Below are 17352 nucleotides of genomic sequence, written 5' to 3'. Positions count from 1 at the left end.
CAATTTGGTCACCCAAGGGTTATATTAGGTCTAAAAACACTTGCCCATGTTTTTAAAAATTTAAAGTGGACACCCAAATTTAAAAATTGAGAGAATTCTGTTAAAAAGTCAGATTTTGTATTTCTCTTGAAAAATTAGAATTTTGGGCCATATGGGGCCCACCCTTCTGCATGGACAAGGGGTAGATCTGTGCAGTAGCGCCCCCTTTAGGTGGGACATACTCTCTGAAGTTGGTCACAATCTCCATTTCTCCAGATTATCTCTAACCCTGAGGGTCTTTTGCCATTTATCCTCACGCATGCCCCGTGTTTTTCTCACTTGGCACTTTCCCCATCTACGTGACCTGTCTGGCCCCTGCAGGCATTTGAGTTGGAGACTATATGGACCCAACCGGCAATGCAATAAGTTTCTTCAACGTGTGCTGTTTCTTGGCACTCTGGGAAAATCTTTGGGCTCTCTGAGCAGCAGTTTCTTTCTCTGGGTCCCAGAGAAAAAAATTACCCATTTCCTTCCAATTTTCCTTAATCCCAAACACAAAATTCCTGTGATTTGCCAGGACCGTGGTGGATTTCAGAGTTATGGAAGTGACAGGAAAATGTGTTCTTGCCCTTTCAGGCTCACAGAGAAGAACAAGATTGAATGAGTAATGCTAATTTGAGAAAAGAAGTCTGAGGTCATTGGCATAAGCAACTGGAGGGCAAACTTGGGGCAGGGTTTTAAAAAGTTAAAACAAGAGAAATATCTAAGATTATTATTATCAATTATTGCATTATTCCATGTATTTCATAGAAGAATAACTGGTGCTTTAGCATAGAAAGGGTGAAAAACATTCCTTCAGAAGCACAGGGAACGTGCACTGCTCGAAAAGGCAGATGAAACCACAGAGTTTTTTTTAAATGCCTGAAACCCCACTCCTTGGCCAGGCTGGGCTTGGAAACCCTGAGCTGTCAGGCTCATCTTGGGGCCAAGCAAGGAGCACAGGGTTTGTGTCAGGCTTTGAAGCCCAGTGCTAACACTGCATCCTGTCCACCACCATTCAATAGCCATCGAGCTCGTGCTCTGTGCAAGGTTCTAGGTGATATTGCACAACACTCTGTGAGGTTGAGATTATTCTTACCATTTTACAGACAAGAAAACTGAGGCTCCCAGAAATCCTGTAGCTAACAAAGCCTGGAGCCAGGGTTCAACCCTGGGTCTGTCTGGCTCAAAATCTTGAATTCCTAGCCAACAACAGGATACTACCTCTACAAGCCCTCCCATTGCCCCCCGATCTATAAAATTATAGATAACAGTAAGAGAGATATCTTTTGCCCTACTGTCCAGCTTAAGGACCAAATACTACTCTTAGGCTAAACCATATGAAATCACCAACGTTTGACCATAATTCATTGGAAGGTGCTGGATCCCTTCCCTGTCTCTATCCCTCCGTTCTTCATAAGTATTACCCACAATCAGGAATCTTTACGTGCATCATTTTTTGATTTAATGCTCATAACAACACTGAGAGGTGGGAATTATTATCATCCCCATTGGACAAGATGTGCTATAGTCAGTTTGAGCCTCAGTTTACCTCTTCTATATATTGGGTGTAATCATCGTGTTATAGGTCAGTTTCCCTAGAAGCACAGCCTGAGACGGGGATTCTTGTGCAAGTGATTTATTAAGGGGGTGCTCTCAAGAGAAACTTGCTTTTGGGAAGTGAGGGAAGCAGAGATAAGGCAGGGATAAGCAAGAATGTGGTTTCTGCTGAAACCTAGCCTTAGCCTGATCCCTCTGGGAGCTCTGGAGTGTGAATTGCACCACCAACACAGTCCCATCTGGGAAAAATGGGGCCTGAACCATTATACCCTTGCATCAATCAGTCATTGGCTGAGGCATCTCCAGGGATTCCCAGGCATTCCCAGGCGAGGTGGCTGTCCTCAGCCAGAGCACCCTTCTAGAGGAATCTGCAGCTGAGAGCCGTGAGCAGCCAACAATGGCAACAGCCTGGTAAAGGGTATCTGGGGTGGGCACCAATAGTGTCTGCTACAAATAAGGTCTTTCTAAGTTATTACACAAATTAATTGTAAGGTGCTACACAACTACAAGGGGGTAATCATTGAATTCCCCTCCCTCAAACTCCTTAGATAATAGCTAACAATACAGCTAACATTGTTTGGGCATTTGCGGTATGTCGAGAGCAATGCTAAGCCCTTCACGTTATCCCCTGTAACCCTGACAATCTCCCTATGAATTAGGTACTGTTATTCTTTCCCTATCTGACAGAGGAGGAAACATGCTCAGAGAGGTTAAGGCTCTTTCCCAAGGCCACACAGCTTGAAGGCTCTGAGGCTTCGGCTGCATTCTCTTCAGTATTGGAGCCTTTGCTCCACTCACTGGGCCTCGGTGTCTACCCTAAGCATGCCCACGTGGCTGGGGAATGAGTGCAGTGCCCGAACTGAGCTGGCCTTGGGGACAGTCTTGCCAGACAGTGGCACGTCACAGTTGAATTCCAGCCCAGCTGACAGCTCTCCAGGCCATCACCTTAGTCCAGGGGTTCTGGGACTGGAGGGAGCCTTGGAACCCTCTGCAGGGCTGGTTGCTACGTGGATGGCTGAGCCTCACACCCCAACCCACCCCCTCGCAGTGTCTAATACAGAAGATCTGGGCTGGGGGTGGATAATTTGCTTCTCTAACAAGTTCCCTGGTGGTGGTATATTACTGCTTGAGGGACCATACTTTGGGAACCACCACTTCAGAGTATCAGAGTCAGACAAATGATTCTGCTGCCCTCCCTCTACCCTTCCATCAGCTCAAAGGCAGGTGCATCTGGGAATAAAGGCATGCAAACAGATTGCCTCAGGCTCAGCAATCTGGTTAGAAGGTGGGATGGGAGCGTCTCTTAAAGCTATGCTTGCCCACCAAGGACACCCTTTATTCAGAGTATGTGTTGGCACAGCTTTTGAGGGGTTCTGATGGAGATTATGGGGGTACTCTAAAGCCAGTGGCATGCCTATAAACCAGTTCTCAAAAAAAAAAAAAAAAAGCCAATGAACAAAACAAAGAATGTATTTGTAGCATTTGCCAATATCCATGAGATAAGTACATTCCTATGTCCAGTTTCAAGCTATCAATGGTTCAATAACAGGCTGGCAAAATTCTTGAATACTTAACAATCCACTCTCTAGAGTTGTGATAAGCAGGCCTCAGCACACCACTGTTAAAAAGCCTTCAGCCCTTAGCACAGTCACTGATCTTACTGGAATCCATTTGTTCATTTATTCAACAATTATTTATTGAGCACTTGCCTTGTTCCAGGCCCAGAGTGGCTGCTGGGGTTAAGAAGGTGAGTCAGACTGACTTAGACTCCTTCCCGCAGTGCTCACAGCATATGGGGAGTGGAACAGGTGTTAAATATACAGATAGATTTCTTGCATATTGTGAGAACTGCCACAAATAAACTGTGTGCAGTGACAGAGAATAGTGGGCTGAGGGAGAGGAGAAGGCTCGCTCTGTGTGTGTGTGTGTGTATTTCAGTGCTGGTTGGAAATGGGTTCCTGGGAGAGAAATGCAAAAGAGTTGGGCTCCCTGTCACCAAGAAGTAACCCCAAGATAAAAAAACACAAACTGTCCCCCCCAAGGCATTTATAGAAGATGGAAATATGGGGAATATCAGGCGAAGGAAGGAAACGAACATTTATATGCATTATCAATTCATTTTCAGGGATGGAAGGAAGGTCAATGGATTGCTCTTGACTCTGAGGACATCATGGAAGGAATGACTATGTGGCCTGATCTTTTTCACTGAATTCAGCTTGGAAGGTAGCTCCCACCCTCTCCTCAAGGACCTTCCAGGGCTCCCTACTTCCTTCCGTGACTAATAGCAACCACTGCAACCTTTTTTTGGAAGGTAATTTGTGATATCTTTCAAAATTTCAAATGCCCTGTTCTTCTGCGCAGAATTGTTCTGCTTGGAATTCATCTTAAGGGTAGATAAGAATAGGCAAAGATTTATGGTACTAATAATGGCTCGTCATGTGTCCAGTGCTCAGCACTTGGCATGAATTATTTCATTTAGTCTTCACCTTCACCATCCCCATTTTACAGATGAGGAAACTAAGGCACAGAGAGGCTGGGAATTTGCCCAAGGTCCCACAGCGAGTGGCTGAGCCAGGCTTCGGCAAAAGCCACCTGACTTGAGTTCCCTTTCCCAGTTCCCACTCCCCCTTCTGTGCTCTTAGTGTGTAATAATAAAAAACTAGAAACAAACTATCATCAGGAGGGAAGTGACTACATCATTTAGAGCACATCCATTTAATGAAATATTCAAAGACTAAAATTAAAATTAAAAAAGACGTTGATCTGTAAGGGCTAATAGGAAAAGGTTATTGAGGTTCATTATCAGATGTGCTATCCTGTGATCCCCATGATCAGGGACCACGCTACGCAAAGCCTTAAGTGTGGCCTGCAAACCTGGAGCCCCAGCACCCCCAGGAGCTTTTTAGAAATTCAGCTTCTCAGGCCTTGACCCAGAAATACTCAATCAACATCTGCATTTAAACCAGGTCCCCAGGGGATCTATGTGCACATTAATGGCTGAGAAACACTATCTAGACTATATGCTTATACAATCATAAACATTTCTGGAAGGGGACATGAGAAGCCTAAGACTGGTTGTTATGGGGAGAAGGATTAGATGGGAATGGGGAGTGTTCTGGTTTGCTAATGCTGCCGGGATGCAAAACACCAGAAATGGATTGGGTTTTATAAAAGGGGGTTTATTTGGTTACATAGTTATAGTTTTAAGGCCATAAAGTGTCCAAGGTAATGCATCAACAATCAGATACCTTCACTGGAGGATGGCCAATGGTGTCCAGAAAACCCCTGTTAGCTGGGAAGGCACGTGGCTGGTGTCTGCTCTAAGTTATGGTTTCAAAATGGATTTCTCCCAGGATGTTCCTTTCTAGGCTGCAGTTCCTCAAAAATGTCACTCTTAGTTGCTCTTGGGGTGTTTGTTCTCTCTTAGCTTCTCCGGAGCAGAAGTCTGCTTTCAATGGCCATCTTCAAAATGTCTCTCATCTGCAGCTTCTCTCTCAGCTCCTGTGTGTTCTTCAAAGTGTCCCTCTTGGCTGTAGCAAGCTCACTCCTTCTGTCTGAGCTAATATAGTGCTCCAGTAAACTAATCAAGGCCCATGCTGAATGGGTGGGGCCACGCCTGCATGGAAATTATCCAATCAAAGTAATCACCTACAGTTAGGGGGTCACATCTCCATGGAAACACTCAAAGAATTACAATCTAATCAACACTGATACATCTGCCCACACAAGATTACATCAAAGATAATGGCGTTTGGAGGGACATAATATATCCAAACCAGCACAGGGAGTTTTGAGGGAAGGGAGTTTTTTTGTTTTTTTTTTAACTTTTCATTTTGGACCTTTTGGTAATGTTTGACATTTAAACATGTGCATCTATTTATTTTATAATAAATATAAACAGTGACTATTGATGGAGCTCTTATTTGCCCTGTGGCCCTCGGCTAAGCATACTGCAGAGGCTTTAATCTGTGAAATGGAGATGAAAACAGGCTCCCAGGGCCATGGCGGGTGTGCCAGTTTAAACGTATTATGTCCCCCAGAAAAAGCCATATTCTTTGATGCAATCTTGCGGGGCAGACATAATAGTGGGGATTAAGTTGGAACGTTTGGATTAGGTTGTTTGCATGGAGATGTGCCCCACCCAACTGTAGACAATAACTGATAACTGATGGGATATTTCCATGGAGGCATGGCCCCACCCATTCAGGGTGGGCCTTGATCAGTGGAGCCATATAAATGAGCTGGCTCAAAGAGAAGGAACTCAGTGCAGCTGTGAGTGACGTTTTGAAGAGGAGCAAGCTTGCTAGAGAGGAGCGTCCTGGGAGAAAGCCATTTTAAAACCAGAACTTTGGAGCAGACGCCAGCCACATGCCTTCCCAGCTAACAGAGGTTTTCTGGACGCCATTGGCCATCCTCCAGTGAAGGTACCCGATTGCTGATGTGTTACCTTGGACATTTTATGGCCTTAAGACTGTAACTGTGTAACCAAATAAACCCCCTTTTATAAAAGCCAATCCATTGCTGGTGTTTTGCATTCTGCAGCATTAGCATACTAGAACAGCAGGGATTAACTGAGCTTGACAAATGGGAAAGTTGCAGGCATTTGGTAAATATTAGCTTCCCTATTTCTCCAACCTCATTTGATTCACCTTTCTGCCTTGAACATGGAGTATATTGACCTTTGTGAAATGCAACTTTGAGAAAATAGCTTAGCTACCTGCAGGTTTAAACCAGAATCCATTCAGATTTCTTCTTTGGCAAACCACTAGAATCTAGGGAACTTTATTTATTAAAACTTGTTTTAAAACACACATAAGGATAGACTTCTGACATTAAATTATACTCGGAAAGCCAGACTACATTTTAGATCCGTCAGGTTCCTAAAAGTACTTATCAACTCTATGAGCCAAGATTTCCCAAGGAAGAAAATTTAATATGAAAGAACAAGAAAATAGCAGTGGCATATGTTAAATGTATGAGAGCTCTGAAACAAGTTGGCTCATAATTTCTTGGCATTTGTTGTGTGTATAGAGCAGATAATTTACCAAAATAGCAGGGAACATTTATTTTACATAATTTTGCTATTTAAAAGAGCGAAAAACTTGAAATAGCCGTCAACTTAAAGACCTTGTTTGTAGCATGTAATTCATCTCAGTACCTTAAATTAGTGTCTTTGACTTGACTGGGGTATTTTGAATAAGGAAGCTTTCTCTCTCTTTTATTCTGAGCTTCTGGACGTTTATCCCCTGAGTTCATGAATCTATCAGACTGTAAAGGAAGCTTAAACCAACTACAGTTGTCATGGGGTGGAATTCAGAGTCTTTCATGAAAGAAAGATCACTTGCAGTCAAGAAGAAGAGGGCCCACGTCTGGGAAGCAGGTTGACCTGGGTTTGAATCCCATCTCTGCCTTTTAGTAGCTGTGTGACCTTGGGCAGTTTCTTTTACCTCTCTGAGCCTCAGTTTCCTCCCCCGTCCAGTGGAAATGGTGATTCCTACCTCACAAGGTTGCCATGGAGATCAAAGGAATCAACACATAGCGAGCCTTGCACAGAGTTGGACACAATCAAGTGTTTTTTGAGTGCTGAGTGTGTGCTGAGTGCTGGGGGTGGAGAGGGGGACAAAGTGGACATGGTCCCTACCCTCATGAAGAGGACACTGGAGCAAGGAGACAGTTGATATGCAAGGAAACAAATAAATCCTTATATATTTGCAAAGGAATGTGTCTTGAGGAGGAAGCAAACAGGATGCCAAGATAAAGAACAACTAGGAGAGGGGTGGTCAGGAAAGACCACCTTGGGGAGGCTGAGGCTGAGAGGAGGAGATCATCACACACAGCCTGGGGGAAGAGGGCTCCAAGTGAAGAGAGCAGGTATTGCAAAGGCCAGGAGGTGGGAGCGTGGGAGAGAGGCTGGATCACGCAGAGCTCTGGAGCCTGCAGTGAGGAATTTTGTTTTATTCTGATATCAGTGGGGCAAGTGGGTGGAAGATGACCAGAGATGAATTTTGAGATCACTCAGGCCTATTCCCCTCACAAGGTGTGATGGTTGGTTTCATGTGTCAACTTGGCCAGGTGATGGTGCCCAGGTGTCTGGTCAAGCAAACACTGGCCTAACCGTTACTGCAAGGACATTTATGGCTGGTTAATAAACCAGTAGGCTGGTTTATTAAATCATCAGTCAATTGGCTGCAGCTGTGACTGATGACATCAACGAAGGGCGCGTCTTCCGCAATGAGAGAATGCAGTCAGCTGGATTTAATCCAATTGTTGAAGACTTTTAAGAGAGACAGATAGAGACCTTCACTACTTCTTCAGCTGCCCAGCGAAGCATTTCCTGAGGAGTTCATTGAAGTTGCCAGTTCGCTGTCTGAGGAGTTCATCGAACATCTTCATTGGAGTTGCCAGTTTGCTGCCTGCCCTATGGAATTTGGACTCATGCATCCCCACAGTTGTGTGAGACACTTTTATAAAATCTTATATTCATAGATACGTCTTGTTGATTCTATTTCCCTAGAGAACCCTAACTAATACACAAGGGGAATGGGTGTGGACGGTCAAGAGAGGATGTGGGAAGACAGGGAGGAGGCTGCATGGTCAGTTTGGCCAGAAGTGATGGTGGCTGGGGCTAGGGGGGTGGCAGGGGGTGGGAGTCTGAAACTTCCACTCAATATTAGGCCACACCGCCCCCTACACTCTTCCAGGCAGTACAGGAAGACCTCTTCATGGGGAGGCCCATCTTTAAGGCCAACTAGCCCATGACAAGGTAGCAAAGACCGTCTTATAACAAGAGTCCAGCATGTTTGGTGAACTCAGCCGACTTCACTAACAATGAGCGTCCCTCAGCTTTGTCCCCAGTACCTTGGCTGTGTGATATTGGGGCTTCTTTGGAGTCTGAAACATATTAACAAATGTGAGTGAGATGCGTGGACCTGGAGTAGCAGAAACTGCCATGATTACTAAAAAAAATGAATTTGCTTTGCCTCTATTTTCAGGATATGACCTGGGGCATTTCCTGATATGTATGATTGGGCAAGAGCCTTTTCAGGGACTGAACCTCCATCTTCAAATATTTGCAGTTTGGACATATGTAAAAAGGAGGCGTTTGTTCAACTTGAACCCAGACAACAGACCTTGAACTTCTGGATATAAAGGACTGAGAAGCAGATTTCAATTCAATATAAGGAGGATCCTTCTCTGGCAGAGAAGTCCCGAGATGAAAAGGGTCACTTAGGAGACAGTCAACGCCCCTTCATGTGAGGTATTCAAGGAGAGGCTGGTGTCCACTTGAGTGGATTCAGGAGTAATGAAATTTAGCATTTATACAACATTTCAGAATTCCAGGTGCTGTATGTACTATCTTATATAATTCCCTCACCAACTCTAGGAGAGGGGTGGTATTAATATCCCCAGTTTACAGACAAGTAAACTGAAGCTCAGAGAGGTTGTACCAATCATGATCAAGGTCCTCTAAATATTATATAGTATACTAGGTCCTTAACCCATGTAGCTCCAAAATCCATGATCTTAATCAGTCAGCTGATGCTTCTCTAAATGAAGCCAAGAACACCCCTATGGAACTAATGAAAATATGGATTCCTTGGCCATGTTCCAGACCTAATGCTTTTGAAGCTCTGAAGAATGAGTCAAGGAATTTGCATTTTAATAGGGTGTCTGTGATGGCCACAGACGTTTAAAAGCCACCACTTGATGTCCTACTGCCCTGAACTGGGGAGAGGGAGTGTGATGGGTTGGATGTGATGACCTTTCAGGTTCCTTCCATTCCTGAATGTCTAGTAATCTGTAATTAGTAGAAATTTTAGTTCTCTGTAGATTTTATTTTTATTTTCCTGCCACCCCCATCAACCTGGATAACAATGAGTTGTTCCCTGGAGAGTGAACCAGGAGCTTATATCCTGGACAAAAGGCAATGATCCCAAATAAATAATAGTTAACATTCATGAAGCCCTTACCATGTGCTGGAAGCCCTACTAAGCACTTGATGAGCATCATCTCAACTAATTCTTATGCCCTATGAAGTGGGTGCCATTGCTACTCCAGATGGTTAAACTGAGGTCTGGAGAAGAAAAGTAACCTGCCTAAGGTTACCTACTGTATTAGTCAGTGTTCTCCAGAGAAACAGAACCAACAGGTTATATATATGTAAATATTCAGTGATTTATTATAGGGATTGGCTCAAATGACCATGGGGATTGGCAAATCTGAATTCCTTGGGGCCGGCCGCAAGTTGGAAACTCCAACGAAGGTTTCTATGAATTAACCAAAAGAAGTTGGCTGGCTGAAGTAGAGATAGAAATTCTTCTTTCTGACTGCTGAAATCATCAATTTTCCTTTTAAGGCCTTTAGCTGATTGGATGAGACTTCTCCTGTTGCTGAAGGCAATCTTCTTTGTTGGTTGTAGAAGTAATAGGTGCAATCAACTCACTCGTGATTTAAATCTATCCATGAAATACCCTCACAGTAACAATCAGGCCAGTGCTTGCTTGGTCGAACAAGTGGACATCATAACTTAGCCAAGCTGACACATGAACTTAACCATCACACCTACCAAGTTAGCAGGACAGTAAGGATGAAAACTCAGGTCTGATTAAAGAGTCCACCAGCTTAATCATTCTCTGACATGACTTTAGCAGAGTGGGGCTGGTGACTCTTCTCACTAGGGGAACAGAAGGCCTATGCTACAACTTTCCAGGTAGTTTGTCCTTGTAACTTATTCATTTATTCATTCAATGAGCATGCAGAGAGGACTTTTTATGTGCCAGACTAAATTCTTGCTCTCACGGGGCTTATCATTATTTACCAAAGATATATTGAAGGTCATGTAAGATGTACATGTTGCTAGAAGAACGTGCAATAGGGGTCCCAACATGACTAAGATCAGAGAAATGAGGTTTTAAGAGAGAGCCTCTAGATCCTTTAGAAACAGAGTGACTGAATAATGTATTGTGTAAAGTAGAGCATGTTAGAGCAGTGGTCCTCACCTGGAGGTTAATTTTGCCTCACAGTTAATTTTTTATTGTAACTGGGGTGGTGCTACTAGCATATAGTGGGTAGACCGCAGGGATGCTGCTAAATATCCTATTCTACACAAGATTGACCCCATTACAAGGTATTATCTGGTCAAAATTGTCATTAGCGTAGAGGTTGAGAAACCCTGGGTTAAAGAGTGAAAGGGGTGCTACTAAATAGTTACATCAGGAAAACTGCCATAATCCAGAATGGTACCAGGTGCACCCATCTAGAAAGTTTAAGATTCACAGTCTTTTAGAGCTGAAAATGTCCTTAAAAGTGACCTAGGCTTCTCCTTATGTGTCAGGGAAGCTAAACGATTTTTCCCAACATCACACAATGACTCATTTGCAAATTAGCATAATACTTTTAGACAGTCCAGGGAAGAGTTTGGCTGGGTTAGTAAATTCACTGCAGGTCGGTGGGCTCTGGAACAACCTTCCCCAAGACCTAAGGCTAGCCTAAGTCAAGGTCACTTTGCAAAGAGATTTTCTTTGGTCTCCAGACTGTTCCATGAAGTCACTGCAACATATACAGCCATTAGATGTGAAGTTGGCTGGTGTGTGTTAGAAATGGAGGGGAGCTTTTACAGTCAGGTTTAAAAGGCTTTGGTGGATCCACAACTAACATCATACTCAGTGGTGAAAGGCTGAAAACCTTCCCCCTAGGATCAGGAACAAGACAAGGATGCCCACTGTCACCACTGGTGTTCAACATTGTCCTAGAAGTTGTAGCCAGAGCCATTAGGCAAGAAGTAAAAATAAAAGACATCCAAATTGGAAAGGAAGAAGTAAAACTACCTCTATTCACAGATGACATGATCTATCTGGTTAAGAGTGGCTGGGTGAGGGGAGAATGGGGAGTCAACGTTTAATGGGTACAGAGTTCCTGTTTGTGTGATGGAAAAGTTTTGGTAATGGATGGTGGCGATGGCAACACAACCTTGTAAATGTGGTTAAATGCCACTGGATTTTACATTTAAAAATGGTTTAAATGGCAAATTTTATGTTCTGATATAGTTATCACCATAAATTTTTTTTAAAAAGCTTTGGTCAATTAACTTTGAGGATCTTCAGGCTTTTACAATAATCCCCTACCTTTTGTCTGAAGTAGGGGATAATGGTCCCCCATCTCTACCTGTTAGCCAGGGATCCTTCCCCTTTGCCCCACTGAGTCTCAAGGCGGCGGGAGCCAGAACGAAATCTCACTTAGTCACACACTCTGGTCCTATATCTCTGTGCAGGGGTATCCTCATTTTGAGCTCCTCCTCTAGAACTTAAAAATGAACCCTTAACAAGTTTAACACAGGTGCAGTGTTACATGGAACAATTTCAAGAACAATAGTCATGTAATCAATAGGTCAAACTGACTTTCTCCCAATTTCCGATTTAGTGTTGAAAAGTCAAAGGTGGTGGGGAAGCAGGTGATTGTGATGAAATGAGGCTATAGCTGATCTTTCCACTGTAATAATTGTGGTTCCAACTGTCAGGGAAAAATAATTTTGCTTATGGGCAGATTCTCTGGATTTTATGTTTTTCATTCACAAAGTTTTCTTTTAATCCTTTGGTCTGTTCGTACTGGTCTAATCCGGAATCCAAGATTAGATGGAATCTACAGCAATGTCCCACATGTTTGGGATTCCCCAGATCCTGTCCTCATGGAACTTTCATTCTTGTGAGTGAAGACAGCCACTGAACAATAAATAAGTGAATTCTATAGTAAGTTAGGAGGTGATAAATGCCATAAAAAAAAAAAAGAAAGAAAAGGTAGAACATGGTTGCTGGAAGATGGAGGCAGAGGGCTGCAGTTTTAATGAGGAGAGTGATCAAGGTAGGCTTTGGTGAGACGGTAACATGAGACTTGACAAAAGTGCAGCAGATACCTTGGAGAAGAGGCTTCTGGGCAGAGGGAACCACTAGTCCTGAGGCAGAAGGCTGCCTGGAGTGTTTGAGGAAAAGCAAGGAGGCTAGAGTGGTTGGAGCAGCATGAATGAGTGGAAGAGTAGAGGAGATGAGGTTAGATGGGAAATAGGGGCTCAGAGCCTATCGGGTCTTCTGTGCCATTGAAAAGACTTGACTTTACCTCTGAGTGACATGAGAGCCATGGGAGGGTTTAGAGCAGAGGAGGGACATGACCTGCTTTTAAAGGATCTCTCTGGCTGCTCTAGGGAAGTTGACAATGGACTATAGGGAGGCAGGGACAGGAACAGTGAGATCATCAAGGAGACCACCAATCAACCCAGGCAAGACGATGGGAACTTTATGCAGGGGGTAGCTGCAGAGGTGGGGAGAGGCGGTTGGAGTCCACCCACAGGATTTCCTGAGGGATTGAAAGTGAAATGTGAGAGGTGCGGGTGGGGGGGCAGAATCAAAGTTAACTCCAAGCTTCTTGGACTGAACAGTGAGATGGATGGTGTCATCTTCAGTTGAGATGGGTAAGGCTGAAAGAGGAGCAGGTGGAGGAAAGATCAGGGGTTCGAGTTTGGACATGTGTTTTCACGCCAAGTTAAGACATTTTCTTAGTGTCTTGCAATGGTGGGCCATGACCTCCCGGGGCTTTGTTACCTGAACAAGTTGGAGAATAAGGGAGACAGGAATCCAGAGTGGAGGAAGAGAAACAACACCAGCACCATTAACTGAGCCCTTACTTGGACTCAGGGATGGAGAGGTTTCCAAGGAATAGCTTCCCAACAGCCCTACCATGTGGATATTATTATTATGCTGATGAGCACTGAGCCTTGGAGAGATGAAGTCACTGGCTGGAGGCCATCCAGAGGGGAAGTGGCAAAGCCGGGGTTTGAACCCATGTCTGTCTGACTCAGAGCCTGCTGTCTTAACTGCTGTGGATAAAGAGCAGGACTAAACCGGGGAAGATTCATTGAGGATATGGCCTTCAGTTCAATCTTAGGAAAGGATGAAGTCCCAGCTCCTTGCTTTGCATAGTCTGTCCCCTGTTTCCCTCTGCAGCCGTCTCTTCAGTTACTTGTTCATTATGTTCCACTAGCCCTTTTTTGAGATGCACCAAGATTTTTCCCACTTCAGGGATTTCCTCCACACAGTTCCCTCTGCCTAGAAGGCTCCTCATCCTATCTCTTTTCCTGGATGACTCCTACATGTCTCTGGGAACTCAGCTCAAATGTCACTTCCTCAAGGAAACTTTCCCTGATCACCACTATACCCCATCTAGAACTAGTCTTATCATACCCTGAACTTCTCTTTGATAACACGTAAGTCAATTGTCATAGTTATCTGTGCAATTTTGTGTTGAACGTCTGCCTCTTCCACCAAACCAGAGCCATCCAATAGAACTTTCTGCAGTGATGGAAATGTTCTAGACCTAGGTTGTCCATCATGGTAGCCACCAGCCACCTGTGCTATTGAGTACTTAAAATGTGATTAGTGCAACTGAGGAATGGATTTTTAAATTTTATATAATTTAAACGAATTAATGTTTAAATTTAAACAGACACATGTGGCTAGCGGCTACTGTGTTGGACATTGCAGCTCCAGGCTGTGAGCTCCTCAAGGGCAAGGACCATATCTAACTTATTCAGTTGTAGAATTCCTTACATCTAGTCTGCAAATCTTGCTTTCAGGAAATCATCCTAGGAAGAGACCCAGAAAGGCCTGACTTGCCCAAGATCACTCAATGGGGCAGGACTGAACGCAAAATGTCAGCTTCCTAAAATCTCCTGTTCATAGTACTGTCCCTGAATGGACAGCAGGTGAAAGGGAGGGGCTGTTTGAAGTCTTGAATGAACCATCCCAGAACTGTGTGAAGGTGCCCCCAAGTCTAAGGAAGGACTGTTTTCTTTAGCTACCCTAATCTTTCTCCCCTTCTCTCGACCCTGTAAACTACTTAGTGGCTTATAATCTATTAACACTTGGCCTCCCAGGGGATAGAGCCTGTTCCAAAGTCCACTCTTGCCAATTTTCTGCAAGGCACTCTGAATTTTTTAAACCATATTGTTCTCAAGAAATCTTCCTGCAATCTGTGCATAATATACACAAGGTGTGGTTTAAAGAACATCTAAGTCGTGATTTGTTTCATATGGCTGTCCGTTTTAGTTTACTCTTTATGAATTGAGGTCAAACAGTTCAGGGCTAATTTTGATGTCATTCAAATGTAGTTTGAGGCTCACAGATTACAATTTTTGGGAGTCCAGCATAGTAAACTTAAATATTTTGTTTTTACAAATGATTTTTCAGATGTAATAATAGTAATAATGCATGTTGAGGGCTTTGTGTCTGCCAGGCATTTAGCACCCACTGTCTCATTTAATCTTCACAATAACCCTATCAAACAAGTACTCTTAAGAAGCCCATTTTATGTCTAGGGAAACTCAGTCTAAAAGAGGTTAAGTCACTTGCTCAAAGACACACAGCCAGGAAGAGGCAGAGCCAGGATGTGAACCCAAATCTGTCTGACTCAAAAGCCAGTGCTCTCAGCCAGTACACTATTTGGTCTCTCTATTAGATAGTATATGTATGTATTCATGTGTATAAAATTTCAGGAAGAATAATCAAGAAACCTAACTGGGGGGAATGGGACTAGAGATTAGGAGGCATTTTTGTGCTTCTTTTTGAATCTTATTTGCCCTCTTTATATGTTATTTTTATGATTAAAAACTAAATTAATAATAAAATTTAAATAAATAAAAATCTCCCTATTTTTACTTTTTTTTAATTAAGGAAAAAGTTGTGATAGCATCGTGGCTTTATATTAGTGATTAAATACACATGAAATCTTTGAGTAATTTACAAAGCCCACAAATTATTTGTAAAATAAAATTATTTGCAAATTATTTGAGAATTTATTCCAGTAAAACTGCCATTCCCATATTATATTCTTATTTTGAGTACCAAATTTCATATTTCAGTTTCTGAAGTATTTTTTTATTTGGGGCTGATGGGTTTTTAACATGATATTTATTTTCAGTGAAAGAGATGTGTTTTCCTTGAGATATTTACATTCGGACATTTTCATTTTTATGTACTCACACATCAATTCTAGATATTATAACTGAACATCCTTTAGCATTGATGAAATAATGCTGCATTACATAATAAGATATGCTATTTGGGATCAATTAATAAAAGCTTTTCATCACATAAAGCATTGTCCCCTCCACCTCCCACTCCCAGCTAATGAAATTAATTTTATACTGATTGAGAAAGATCATAATTGCCTTCAGAACTCACAGCCTCAGAGAGCTGTATCAGCCACACTGAAAGTCACTTGGGAGAATTTCTCAGTGGCTTAGGACAAAAAACATTTTTTAAGTCGAAATACACATAAGCTAAGCAACAAACCTTTCCAACAAACTGAAGTGGAATCTACTTTTACCATCCAAATGACCAGTGCTTCTAAAAGTCCCCAGAAAATATCTTCTCAATGCCCCATCTCATATTCTTGGAATCTGTTTAATACATCACAATCTGCTTGAGGTAGCAAAATACCTATAAGAAGCCCCTTTACAAGGCCTCTTTTTCATTGATTGGTTTTATTTCTCTAAGACTTTCAGAGCATTTTTGGTACCCCTTTAAAATTTCAGTCCTCTAAACAGTGCATTCGTGATGTTCCTGGAGACAGCCTTTGAAGGCAAGTCTCACTCTAGCTAGCTGTTAGAAAAACCTTTCATTCAGAAGGCAAGAGGTTTCCACGACGGTACACAGCCCTCTCATTCACAGTTCATAAACAACAGGACTTTGCCCAAGCCTCTTCTCCTCTAGGAAGGATCCCTGGCTTTTTAGAAACTGGCTTGCAATATCAATATCATTCCTTCCCAAAAGACCTTGCAGAAAAATTAGGAATTTCACAGCATTGGAGGAGGACTGGAAAGGATAGATGTCATTGCGTGGACTCATCAATTCAGTCCACATTCAAAACAGCAGCTAATGCTTCCTTAAAGCACAGACCTGAAAATTCCTTTAGGATTGAGAGCAATTGAAAGGGAAAACATAACACCCATGGCTCTTCCATAAGATCCTCAGGGATCTTAAAAATTGAACTGAGTCAGAGATTCACAGGCTGGGCTGCTGGAGTAGGAAAATGGCTTGTCTCCTCCAGGCCTCTGAAATAGTTCCCTTTAAATAAAAAAAAAAGCCACGCAGAGATGCCCCCCTGGAGGTTTTATTTTTTGAAAGGAAAGCCTATCTGCCTCTCACTCGCCCCCATGATACTTACGGCAGCTGCCTTAGCTGGAATAAGTCCTCCTCCATGTCCGCGTTGCGCCAGGACGAGCCCTTTTCATGGCTTTACATGGTGGTGGGGGGTGACGAGCGCTCCGGGTTTCAGCACCGGGTGCTGGACAGCTCCCGCGCCGCTTCCTCCCTCCCGCGGCAGCTGTTCGGAGGAGGAAGCTCCACCAGCAACCAGCCCACGAGACAAAGCCGCCGCCGCCAGGAGACCGCGGCGAGAGTGGGAGGAGGGGAGGAGGCGGAGGGGAGAGCAAGCTGCGAGGGGAGAGGGGGCGGGGAGAGCCCTTCTGATTAGAGGAATTTATAGGCTTTCTGTGGCCGGTGGTGTTTTACTGGAGTGCCTATAGGGTACAGCAGCCTGAGAAATGGCCGTCGAGGTACCAATGAACACCCTTTGGTTGACGATGCTCTAAACGTTTATTTGTAGAGACTCATTAATATTGCTATTAGCATACTAGTCTTAAAACCCAAGCTGCTAAAGCAAATACAGGGAACGAAAAATTTTACGTATTCATGCATTAAACTCCTGTTATTGACTACCCACTAC

General features: G+C 43.4%; 1 protein-coding gene across 3 annotated transcripts in view; it reads right to left on the bottom strand.

Moving 5' to 3' along the window:
* Positions 1-17352, bottom strand: part of LOC119519374 (SV2 related protein) — a 104010-nt gene that overhangs the window by 67187 nt on the left and 19471 nt on the right. The window contains exon 1 of one of the 3 annotated variants that reach the window (XM_037816956.1): positions 16792-17005. The exons of the other annotated variants lie outside the window; for them this stretch is intronic. Within the exon in view, the coding sequence (XP_037672884.1) occupies positions 16792-16826 (35 nt within the window). The 5' untranslated portion in view covers positions 16827-17005. Of the gene's footprint in view, positions 1-16791; positions 17006-17352 lie in introns of those variants that run through there. 3 annotated transcript variants of the gene reach the window in all.

The sequence above is a fragment of the Choloepus didactylus genome, chromosome 23 (assembly GCF_015220235.1).
Source record: "Choloepus didactylus isolate mChoDid1 chromosome 23, mChoDid1.pri, whole genome shotgun sequence".
In the NCBI taxonomy this organism is placed as follows: Eukaryota; Metazoa; Chordata; class Mammalia; order Pilosa; family Megalonychidae; genus Choloepus; species Choloepus didactylus.
The sequence above is the reverse complement of the archived record's forward strand: the minus strand, read 5'-3'. Positions and strand labels throughout refer to the sequence as shown.